Below are 12,464 nucleotides of genomic sequence, written 5' to 3'. Positions count from 1 at the left end.
CCATAAGCACAGGCAGTGGATGTAGAAGGGATGTGCTCTTCAGCCAGCCAGTTGTCATGGATGTTTGGGACTGCAGGAAAATGAGTTATCATTGACTTTTACGTTGCTTTTCCTGCATGAATTTGCCTTTGTAGACAGAACGTGTCTGTCTCAGTTCTCTGTTGTTTGTGAACTTTTCTTCTAACGATGAGAGCAGAGAAAAGTCTCATGAACTCCTTAATGCTGATTCTTACTGATAGATAGAACAGTGGCATGAAAGCTCAAACAATCCTTGCCAATATCCAGAAGCTTTTACAAAATAAAATGAGGAGTGAATGAAGAGCTTAGTTGCGGCACAGCAGCTGCACCAACCACTTTGCAGACTGTCCCCAAACTGCCTGTTTATGATTTAGCTTAATCCACAGTTTCATAAACACGGAATGGTTTGATGGTATATGCTCCTAATATAGACATCATTGAAGTAACGCAAATACAATTTCTAGACAGCATTGTAACCTGATTATGGAGAGAAAACAAACGGATCCATACACAGTGAAGCCAGCTAGTGTGATATAAAGTACTACTAATTTCACACTGTATTCCTGTTGTAGCACTTTAACATGCTTTCTCATGGACATAAAATGATTTCTCTCACGATGTAATAACAGGATGCTTCCAGTGCATTGCCCTGGATTGTGCAAGTTGAGTTGCATTAATAGTATTTCCCTGTTTTCCGTGTCGCTACTCAAGAGTTTCTATTTCTTCTTGCTGAGAAGGGAAATGAGACCCATGGTGCTTCAGGCAGTAAATTATAAATGAGTAGCATGATCGTCTGTAACTTCGACACAAAGGTCAAAGGAATTTTTTTTGTATTTTTTCTGTGTTCTTTAACTGGATCGTCTTTGATGTCTATGCTGCACATACATCATGATCATTATATCCCACACTCTTGCATCATTAATGTAACTACAAACGAGATGGCTCAAGTTATGAACAACTAGTGCTTCAGTCTAATGCATACGGATATGAAGGAGGGAAATGAGCTAAATAAAAATACTTATTGAAGAGATTGTTCCCTGGTGTAAATGCGCTTAAAGGGAGTAGGACTAAATGAGAGGGTACTGCTCCTTTCTGGAGTTATTTTCCGACACAGTAAGTCTTTGTTCATTGATTTGTAAAATAAGAGAACATTCTGGGGTAAAATAAAGAATTTGAAAAATCTTCCAGCAATATTTCGTTTTATGCCTACTTACTGCATGAAATTTAGCTAGTAACAGCTTTCTTTAAATTGTATGTTGTGCATTCAAAAATGATTTCTGTGCATAGACTGGAAAGCTGCAAAATTCCCTGGGAAAGTCTCAGTGCTTTCAAACAATGGAGACATAGGTTTTGTTTGTGGGATACAACAGAGCAATGTGTTAACTTTATTTGAAAAGTTACTCTCTTACAGAAGGTTTGTATAGGTATGCTCACTCCACAAAAACCCCTCAGCTCTTCTGGTGCTAACTTACTCTCCTTTTTGACATGCCAGCAGTGGCATGTCAATTTTTGATGCCAGATGGAGAGAGGTTAGCTGCAGAAGCACTTCAGGAGCACCTGGGTACCTGGGACAGGTGACCAGATGTCATCCTGGCACACACTGTGAGCCAGACACTGCTGGGACAGACATTTTGATTGAAACTAGGTGAAACTAGACAAGTGCTAAGTTTAGATACATCTGCAAATAAGGGGCAGTGGCTGGTAAAACATTATTATAGTGGAATGATTGCAAAATGAGTCTCTTTTTCCCCCAGATGCACTAATTTTTAATATACTTCACAAAATGGGTTTCATTTGCAATGAAAATATTTTAACTTTGGAGTCCAGTTACCAAAAAGTCCAAGGTGTTTTAAATAAAAGAGCATTGCAGGAGGCTTTTAAGATCCTTCCAAACCGTTTTGCAAAGATTATGGTTTGGAATTCCAGATCAATTTAGATCTTGGAGTCTTTGTTTTTTGAAGCAAGAATAATCAAAATGGTGACTGCATTTCAAAAAAACTCATTTTGCATGCAGAGTAACAACTCTTTAATAAGAAATTTTACTGCAGCATCTTAATGTGCAGTTTTATTGCCTATTATTTTTAGCGAGCATTTTTAAAGCCTTATGTTTGGGGTTTAACACCTTAGCTATTTCCCATCATAACAGGTTGAAATTTGGCATAGCAGTGGCAACCCTCATTTCAAATTTTTCACAGAAAATTGTAAACACCAAATTGCTAATTTGTAAAGATTTTTAGATTCCACACTTTGAAGCCTGTCAACTTAAATGTCAAATAATATGACATCCATATGGACCATTAGATCAATGATAGTGTAGGACCAGAGCTGCCTCAAAGTGCACATCCTGTAGTGACACCTTTGAAGTTCTTGAACAGCCAAAAATTAAAATAAAATTAAAAAAAAAAAAAGTATGGTAGGAAAGGGCAAGACAGCTAAAACTGTCTTTAAAAAAATCCTTCATTCTGTCAGTTTGGAAAAGTTCTGAAACTTCAGTTTCCAAGTTGTAAACATGATGCTGCGGTAGAGGTCTGATTTTAAGCCAGCTTCAGAGTTAGCATGTTTTGAACTCTAGAAGCACAACCAGAGTGCTTCTCATTGGGTTTTATTGGGGCAATATTCTGGTTGATGTTAATTTTATCTTTAACTGTAGGATGTAGTCCAAATAGAACATATTATTTTTCTCACCTTAATACCAAGTAATAGTCCAAATGTATTTCACATATTCTTCTTCTGTTTAAAACTTTTGGATTTCATGTATTGTGTCATTGATATTAGTAGTATGTTGTAGTAACATATAGTATTTAGAGTCTACAGTGAAATGTCCTATGGATATTATACACTGCATATTAAATATCTGGAATATCTTTTATGATTCACATCATCAGTAACTGAGTCACTTGGGCAGAAGCTGCAATATATTTTATATTGGGCATATTCATTTTGGCAATATAATATCTCATTTGAAATGAATGTATATTGCACTATTGATTTTCATGGGTCTTAGAATAGTAAAAGCATCACAACAATAAAAAAAATCCATGTTTTTTTGTTTGGATGCAGCACTCAGAGCTGTTCATAGAAGTAAACATAAAACTGAAGTTATACAGAAATATGAAGTACTTTATTTTACACTATGCAGTATTCATAAAACAAGTCTTTAACTCAAATGTGGTCTTCATTCTGTAGAGCTAACCTCTTCTAGGCACACTGCAAAGAAACGTTACTGCTTTAGAGAGAGGCAATGCTTTTCTATTTCCTTGTTTACTTCCAGAAAGGCTGATCTACCATGAGTTTTACTTATAGTTTTTTCTGTTAGAAATTTTGAACACTTGCCAGGGTTCATTCCTAACAGCTCTGCTACCCAGCATAGAGAAAAATGAGTAAAATGTTTGAGAGAAATGTCTGTATGTCCATCCATGGCAATTTTAGATGGTCAGAAAGGAGTCAGAGGTGGCAGCTTCCTAATATTGTAATAGTATTGATGTATGGGAAATTTCAAGTAATACTGACGTGATTAGTCACCAATATTACCATCTAAGAAGTACAATACCAAATTGAGATGGGAAGAGAAAATTCTTGGATTTGCAATATTGACTTCATCTGCAGCATGGGGAGCTTCAGTGCATCCAGCTGCTCCAGCCATTTGTAGTGATATCTTTGAATGTATTTTTCAAAAAAAAAAATATATATATATATATACATATATAAATAATCTAATGCCACCTTAATTTAAAAGCTTGGATAAATGATATTCAAAGTAAATTTTTTTTTCTCCCCTGGAGATGACCTAAAAAGTCTTATTCTTTGGATTAAGTAGGTTCATTTTTCATTTTAAATAATCTTTTTTTGAATAATATGCTCAGTTCAAGAGAAGAAAAGTTTATTCCAGGGCTCACATTGTAAGGTAAAAACAATGCCTGCACAAACTTCCTACTGAGCCCCTGTTGGCCATCTGCTGCCCATCACTCACCTTTGCTTGGTGGGACGAAGTCAGATTTTATAGCACCTTTTAAGTTCCAATGTTCATTAAAGTAGGTTTAAGGAGGTTAAGCTTAATGCTTTGGAACAAAACAGAGGAAATATTTCTGTTCTATTTTTCATTTTGTAAAATGAATTCAGACAAAATGGGTATTGTCAGGAATCAATAGTTAATTTGAAAGATGTGGTACATTTTATCATTCATTGTTAAAGAGAAATTTATAGACAATAAAATTGTTTTTAGTTTTTCCTATTTATAGAATGTATTGTGTTTTTATGCTATTGTTGCAATTATAATGTATTATTAGAAATATATTTCTTAAGCATTAGATTGCTAATCATTTACCTTGCAAAATTTTAGGTTAATTGGCTGGTGGGGTCATGACTTCAAAACACGATTCCTCATGGAAAACAGTATGTACTTTTACACTTTCGTTTACCTGATTTGACATATTTATATACAGCCAGCATAGTTTTTACAGAAGTTTGAGTAGGAAGGATAGACCTTTGTGCTTTCATGCTTACATTAAAGATATTAACCTAAACTCATCCTAAATATGTAATAGAGTGGCGTCAATAAAATAAATGGAATAAATTAGGTCTCTGAGCATATGGGTCTGACTGTCTGTTTCCAGACATTTTGCTGACAAGATGCAGTTGTAGACTATGGATGGAAGTTTTGAATTTTTTTAAACTCATAAGCTCTGAGGAGTGAGATTCTGTTATTCACATGGGTAAACGTGAATCTTAGATATCTTACTTTGGGATTAGTTCCACTGGAATTAATGAGAAATGGTAAAGGCGCCTGACATAAGTTGTGCAATAGCTCTTGTGTTTCAGCATCTTTAAATCCTTTGCACTAATGATGGAGGGAATATAAGACAAAACCAAACCTGCTCTGAAATAATAACAGTATTTATTGTCCCAAAGCACAATAAGAGATGAGGACTGTTTTCTAAATCTGCCAGCTATAATCTTCCTCTTCTTTTAAGGATATGGCAGAGAGACAACCCTGAGGGATCAGGAGGAAGAAAGGATCTTTTTGTTTTGATCAGTTGTTTTGGTTTCAGTATATTTCTAATTTTCTGTGGCAGCCCCTAGTGATGTGACTTTGGCTGGTGAACACCTCTCTAATAGTTTCAGTGTGGTCTTTGTTTTCTGACCACAGGTAAGAGTGGCTTTATGGAACCCCAGAAGAGGACACAAATTACCTTGAAATACTGTTTGAAGAAGAAGAATGTTGCTTATTCATTTCCACAGACAGTTGCGAGGCAGAAGTTGGGCAATAATCATTATAAAATTAGCCAGTCTGCTGTGCATGAAGAGCATTTCCTCCACAGCATCCTCTTGCTCTGGTGCTGAAGCATGAAATATAAATGATGACACAGAACTTACAGCAAAGCTTTATGGCTTTATTAAATGGATTTTGTGAAATTTCACAGCCTAAAGTCTATGCAACTTCGATACGTGGCCTGAAGCTACACTTAGCTGCATATGCAGTCTCCCACGTGTCTCGTCAGTTTAATAAAGTCAAGGAACGTGATTCCCTGATCATGCACCGTGGCTTCTCATGAGCATGCCTCTGCTGACTTGGAATTTCTCTGGTTTATGCCAGTGGTAAAAGAGATTCAAGTGTAAAGGTGGTTTTAACACACACCATTTAAACAAATTAATTGCAGTTCTCTAGTTCCCATGAAGCCACTAATGAGGTCTTTCGCTGGATAAAATTGGGCTTCTCTCGAAGTTAAAAGTATTAGCTGTGAATAGATTACTATTTCCTTTTAATGAGCGATTCCTACAGGCCACGTTAGTGAAATATTTTATTGCATGAGGATGGACTTCAAGATAAGGTCTGATCCATTAAAAGGAAGAAATCAAAAACACTAATATAAGTTATTCATTTTCCAGAATTACAACTAAGCGAAGGAATTAATGGATTTCGGTTATCAAATCCTCCAATTTTACTGGTCTGTGCTCTGCAAGCTAGTTTAGAGGTAAGTAATTGCTTTATTTTAAGCCTGAATTTAAGAGTATAAAATGTTAAAAAAAAAGTTATGGATTTTATTGCTGTGTCCCTTAAAAATAAATAAAATCCATAAAAGGTAAAAAGCCAAAGGAATGAAAACAACAACAACAAAAAACACAAGAAACCAAGACTTGTAAACTCGAACTCATTCTTTTACTGTTCTCACAAATTTTGCTGTCATATTTAGGATCCATGAAGTTTGCATCTTCAGCTTTTGGACAGAGCTCAGCATTGGGCTTTTAGAGGCTCAATGCAAAGGGCAGCTTTTCCAATACAGACATTCAGAGCTTGCCTCTCTGCAACTTGTGTGAAGGACACTGATAGAGACTTTCCTAGGAAGGAATTGTGTAACTCTGGAAGGCTGCATGGAGAGTTGCTTCTACTTGTATTTCCCTGTGCCAAACAGACGAGCTCTTTTATGAAAAAGCAGATGGGGCTACTGGGTGTCCTCGAGTCCAACAGAACCGATGTGAATGTCATCCACTGTAGTCCCTTCCATCACAAACAGAAAAGACAAAAACTGTCTGTTAATGCTTCCTAAAAGGACAATTCATGAATGTGCTGTGGATCTGGACTTTTGCCTTTCATCTCTTCATTAGTTTTCTGGTGACCACAGGCACAGAGCCTCACATGAATCCAGGCACAGAGTTTCTCTTATGGGTGGTTCACACCTGAAATGCTGGACTTCTGGTATTTGGGGATGAAAATGATGGTTGTACACAGACCTCCCTGTAGTAATTTTTTTCCTAAGCTGCTTTTCAAGCCAGCTTTGGTTAGCGTGGTTTTGCAGCAGCATAATGAGAGGAATTTATTTCTGCCAGCATTCCATTAATGTTAGTGTAACAGCAAAGCTGATGCTGGTACAAAGAGCAATGTCTGTACACTGTACATCCCTCTTCTTTATTTACTGAAAAAACAGTATTTTAAGCAAACAAAGTTAGAAAATTGCCAATTGTGCTCTCACCAGCTTACATGCAATGCTGAAGGACTGCAAAGGGCACAGCAATGCGTCTTATTCTGCCTGACAATTTATTTTGTTAGTCCTTAAACATCCAATATATTTTTAAACTTTATGTGACCTTCGAGATAAGCTGAAAGCTATTCTGCTATGACCCAGATTGTTAGTGCTCCAGTTTGTGCGGGTTGATGTCATTTAGCCCACTGCAGGGAGCCTCAAACAATGAGGGCTGAGCAGTTTCCATCGCCTCCCCTTTCCATGCCTGCATTACCTTTTGGCACAGCCAGGATTTCCCAGTGCTAATTGCTCTAATACAGTGGGAAACAAAATAGTTTTCATGTCTGGCAAGAGATGGCTAGTGAAATTGCATGCCACCTTCACTGGGACACATTAAACAGAAGGCAGTGTTTCCAATGGAAACAATGAAAACTGCAAGTGTTAATGCATGTTATTCCTCAATAATGCTTAAAGTGACTGTTATGGCAGTAGCTGCTCCCTTTTATGGAAAAAAGGGGAGCGCTCTACAGCCCCATTTAAAAGATCTTTTTCCCAAATTTCACCCAGGAGGCCAAATATTCCTTGCGCAAAGCCTGAGCAAACAGATTTTTGTGTGCAGCCTAAGGAGCTCCATCCCTCACACTGCTGCAAAGCCCAGAGGAATAGGAGACAGGTCTCCATTTTACCTCCGGTAACAAGCTAAATGGTCATGTGCGCACTCTGCCAGCCTGCATGGTGAGGGAAGCATCTCTGCATTTTTGTTGACCTGTGCAAGTAATAACTGCTGGTGATAACTCTGGTCCCTTTCACATTCGTTTCTGTGGCTGCAAAGTCTGTCTTACAGCAGCCATATTTTGTTAGCTCAGAATAGAGAAAGGAAATGTAGGGGCTTTTGATTTTGATAAATTCCAGATGCTTCTGGAAACCAAACTTTGTTGTATTTGGCGTGGAACTTCTTAGTTACCTCTTTATTCACTCTTTGGGGTGTGTATGAAGTAATTATCTGTGAGTATACCAATAACGTTAAAAGAGTGTCTTCTTCAGTCAGGAGCAGTGATGTTCTGAGAGGTACAATCATGGATTTTTGTGCAGGACCTCAGACTTGCCTTTGATTTTGCAGCTGTAGTAAGCAGAGGTATAATAGTCTTAGAAGCTATATCACAACTACGTGCTGCAATCTGATTTGTAGAGATGGTCAGGTACTTACATGTCTATATTCTCTTGCTTTTTCCCTGCAACTACTTGCAAGGGAAATGGGAGGGCTTGGGGAAGGCAGGGATTGGTTGTTTCCAGGGTCACATTTTCCATTGTTCTCTGTAATTGAGCCTTTCCATAAGTACAGGCAGGAGAGGAGCAGGAGCTTCCTGGCCCTTTCCCCTTCCCAAACTGTTGTGCCACATTGTTTGTACTTGGTTGTCTGACAAAGGAACTGCCATGCTTAAGCAATCACTTTTTCACATTTCATGATGTTCTTACATATTTTTTTTTTGAGCTCACCAGTCCTTATAGCTAAATAAAAGCACAGAGCTATTAAACTTGAATCAGTTTTTTTCTTCATATGAACTAGCAAAGGCAGAATTTAAAACACTTCCTGTTCAGTAGGTAAAACAGTAAATAAAAACAAATTTTCTGTCTTCAAAATTAAGTTTGTAGATTAGTCATGTTTGTAAAGCCTTTAGTTTTACCTGAGTCACAAAAAAATTGTATGTGATTTTTGTTTGATGCAGTCCTGTTGCATGTATAGAAAATTTATGGATCACCTTCATATATGCAAATGGATGCTCTCTTAGGAAACTGTTTTTTTTTGCAAATTCATTTATGTTAGATGTGTATAGAAATCCTTAACAGCAGACAAAATTGTCTTTCATTATCTAAAAGTAATAATGTTGTCCTGTGTATCCGAAAGCCATATCTCGTGATGTGTATGTACAGTATCTATCTGATATTAGCACTTGGTTTCAAAGGTAGTATGTATGGAGAAATCTACTACCTAGCAAAATAAGAATGACAGAGTCCAGTCTCCAAGTTACCAAAACTATCTAATTTATTTGAAAAGTCAGAAATGGCCTTGATCATCTTTGCTCTCTTTATATTTTCTGTAGCAATGCATTCCATAATAATGATTTAAAATCATTACAGGTTTTTGGTCAAACTACAATGAAAGCATTAAGAAGAAAATCTATTCTGCTTACTGGGTACTTGGAATACCTGATAAAACATTACTACAGTGAGGATAAAACAAATCCAGAGAAGCCCTTTGTAAAAATAATCACACCACCTCAGGTTGAGGAAAGAGGATGCCAACTCACATTATCCTTTTCCCTTCCAATCAAGTCTGTGTTTAAAGAGCTGGAGAAGAGAGGAGTAGCTGTGAGTAAATCAAACTTCATCTTGTTCACTGTTTTGTGAGCATATGCCATACCAAAATAATCATTTGACTTTCATTCATGTATAATCTCATATAACGCCAAAAAAGACTTGGAATGATGAAAATTGCTTACGTAGCAGCTATGATCTTTAGCAGCACAAATGATCAAGCAAGTAGTGATATTTTATATCACTACTTTTTATTATTAATGATATTTTGTATTATTTATGATATTTTGTTAGTTTTCAGGTGGTCCTTTCTCTATGGATTAATTTCCGATATTCTGTGAGTGGCACCCAGCAGTCACTGCTGAGGGGTAAAGCTGCTTTCGTGTTGCATGATAGTGCAAGCATTGCAGATTTGAAGGATAAAGGAGAAAAACTGGAAAAAAAACAAAAAATGAGCATGTCAGAAAAACAGAAATTTGCACCTGAAATGTGAGGTCCCAGGCCCATTTGGCAGCTCTTCACTTTTATTTGCCCTCCAGCAGTGAGCAGAGCTCAGGTGGCCCCACAGCTCCTATGCCTACAGCCCAGTACTAGCAAGGAGATCTCAGCCTCCTCATTCCCTTTCATGAACTGCTCTTCACAAGGCATCAGGCTGGCAGAATTAAAATGGTGTCATGTCCTTAAAGGTGTGTTTTAGTGCTTGAGAAAAAGAGGCCACTGACTGGTGGTGCCACATAACAGCATGGTTACTGGTGTCAGTGCTGCTCAAAACCTATAAAGGCTAAATTTAAGATTATACATTTGGTGACTTAGAAGGTGAGGCTGATAACGTAATGCCATATAAATGATATATGAGTTTTATTTCTGCTGGTGACTCATGTTCCCAAAGGGCAGCTCTTATAGGCAAAATATGCTGCTGTTTTGGTGCTGCCAGGGAATTCCAGGAACTGCTGCTTTTAAGAGGGCACAGGGCCTTATGCTGTTGGCTTGTCTTCACAATGCAGTAGTGTGCTTCAAATATGAGAGATTATTCTATTCAGCAAAATGTTTAAATTCACAGAGGAGAGAAAGAAAACTACTGCAAGCCCTGTGGCATTACTTGTATCCATAGAATAAGACACCCTATCTTACTGGGAGGGACGTTTCTATTTTGCAATGGTGTTTCTCTTACCTGTACACCTCGTCAGCCATGGGTTGCTGTAGGTTCCAGGGTACACCTTAAATAAATTACAAGGGTGGATAGCTAGTTCTGAGCCATTGAATGGCGCTACCAGAGTCCTACCTGTCCCAAACGTTGCATTCTTTTTTATTGACCGCGCACCACTCTCCTTGCTATATTCTTCACAATAATGCTCCTCAAGGTAGTTTCTTTGGTGTCCCAAAGTTTTCACATATGTCTGCATAAATACTGTTCTTCCTCGGTGTAACTCTGTGAAGACAAGGATGACACTTAAAAATATGGCTTAACAAGTAAATTAGTGACCTGAATTTACTAATCATTCCCTTTCTATTTTGCAGTGTGACATGCGAGAACCAAATGCTCTTCGCGTTGCCCCAGTTCCTCTCTACAATTCTTTCCATGATGTGCACAGATTTATTGAAATCCTGGGATCTGCAATTACATCTTCAAAACAAACAGCAAACAATACTGCGCTATCTGGTTCTTATTGATGGCTCAGCTGTATCTTTTAATCTATTTCTGACTAAGATGCATTTATCCCGCTGAGCGATTCCTTGCTTCGAGTAGACTAAGCTATATCCCATGCAATTTGCAAAAAAATGACTGTGCTTGAATAGTTATTTACAACAGACATAGTTTTATTAAAGCTCATATTTCCACTCTGCTTTGACTTTGACTTCATGAATTAGTATGCTTTGTATATTTTAATGGGGTTTTTCTTAAACATTTTATGTAGTTTTATTACATTAGCTTTGAGAAGCATGGAAGAATTGCTATCAACTAGAATGAAAAAAAAAAAATCCCTTCTTTATTGTAAAAATGATGCATAATAAAAAGTGGAAAATAGACAAATCACTAACAGTTAAAAGATACAGTCCAATTTACATTTTTAATTTATCAGTCCTATTTAAAGTACGTGGTTTACTAGAAGACTGAAGTTGAACAATTAGTTGTTTAAAAATTGCTGCATACTGACTTTTTCAAAGGGCCCCCAAATTTGGTTAATTAATGATATAATTGAAGAATGACTTTACACTACAGATACCTTCTTTCCTGTGATACAGCTGCCTAAACCAATACATCTTCTCTTTATATTTCTAGGTAGTCATTTTGAAGATGATAGTCTTGAGAAAGCCGAGAACGATTTTAAATTCATGTGACCCAGTGTGCTGCATGAGCACTTACCAAGGTTTTAACAAGGCTTATTTCGGATTAGGCAAAATGAACTCTGGATTGTTTCAGCAGCAGCAAAATATCCCACTGTTAACTTAGTGTGGCCCAAATTTTTAGAGAGATTTGCACTAAACAGCTAGGAGCAGTGAAGAAAAACTGCTTACATTTAACCAACGCTTTATCCAGAGTAGTTTTAAGACATAAATAAACCTCAGTGTACTTGGCTACTGAACACCTAAATTTCTCGCTATTCAGCATGTACCTTTTTCTTCAAGAATCAGCTATCTGTAAGCCTTTCTTTCTGATGATTATTGGTTTGATACACTTAGAAAATTACTGTTGGTAGTACTTTTTATTCCACTCTAAGGAAAAAGGAAGAAATTTGGGCTACTCCAAAATGTTTTGTCTCAGCGGCATTTTTGCAGTTTGAGGTTCTTGCACTTTTTGAGCATCTCCCAGTGTGTATTGGGGCTCCTGCAGGGGGGAAACATTTGCAGTGTCTGCCTGCCCTCTAACATTCACTAAAGAAGGGTAGTTTTAAAAGACCTGACACAATAATACCTATTTCATCAGTTGTAGCATGTAGAGGAAAACTGAAAGGACTGCAAATAAAGCTTTAGTTGGTATTTTTAGCAACTATGAAAAGTTAGAAGAGCTTCTTACACGAGAATATTGTTATAAAGAAAAGCACAGGAGTCTTAATCACTGGGAAAGCTCTGGCTCACTCAAGAGGTTTTGATTGCATTGACGTCATCTGTCCTTGATTCAGCTGAGACTGTGCCATTGTGTTGCAGACCAGGTATCTGTGTTTCAGTAGC

The 12,464-nt window shown here is 37.3% G+C and overlaps 1 protein-coding gene across 10 annotated transcripts in view; it reads left to right on the top strand.

Annotated features, from left to right (window-relative positions):
• KYNU (kynureninase) overlaps positions 1–11,137 on the top strand; it is a 60,081-nt gene extending 48,944 nt beyond the window's left edge. For all 10 annotated transcript variants that reach the window (XM_021267079.4, XM_038182378.2, XM_013092392.5 and 7 more), the window contains 4 exons: positions 4,358–4,410; positions 5,905–5,990; positions 9,117–9,347; positions 10,812–11,137. In XM_021267079.4, the coding sequence (XP_021122754.4) occupies positions 4,358–4,410; positions 5,905–5,990; positions 9,117–9,347; positions 10,812–10,964 (523 nt within the window). In that variant the 3' untranslated portion in view covers positions 10,965–11,137. The remainder of the gene's footprint in view (positions 1–4,357; positions 4,411–5,904; positions 5,991–9,116; positions 9,348–10,811) is intronic.
• The last annotated feature ends 1,327 nt before the right edge of the window (positions 11,138–12,464 follow it).

Source organism: Anas platyrhynchos, chromosome 7 (assembly GCF_047663525.1).
Source record: "Anas platyrhynchos isolate ZD024472 breed Pekin duck chromosome 7, IASCAAS_PekinDuck_T2T, whole genome shotgun sequence".
NCBI classification, from domain to species: domain Eukaryota; kingdom Metazoa; phylum Chordata; class Aves; order Anseriformes; family Anatidae; genus Anas; species Anas platyrhynchos.
This window is presented reverse-complemented; position numbering and strand designations above follow the sequence as displayed.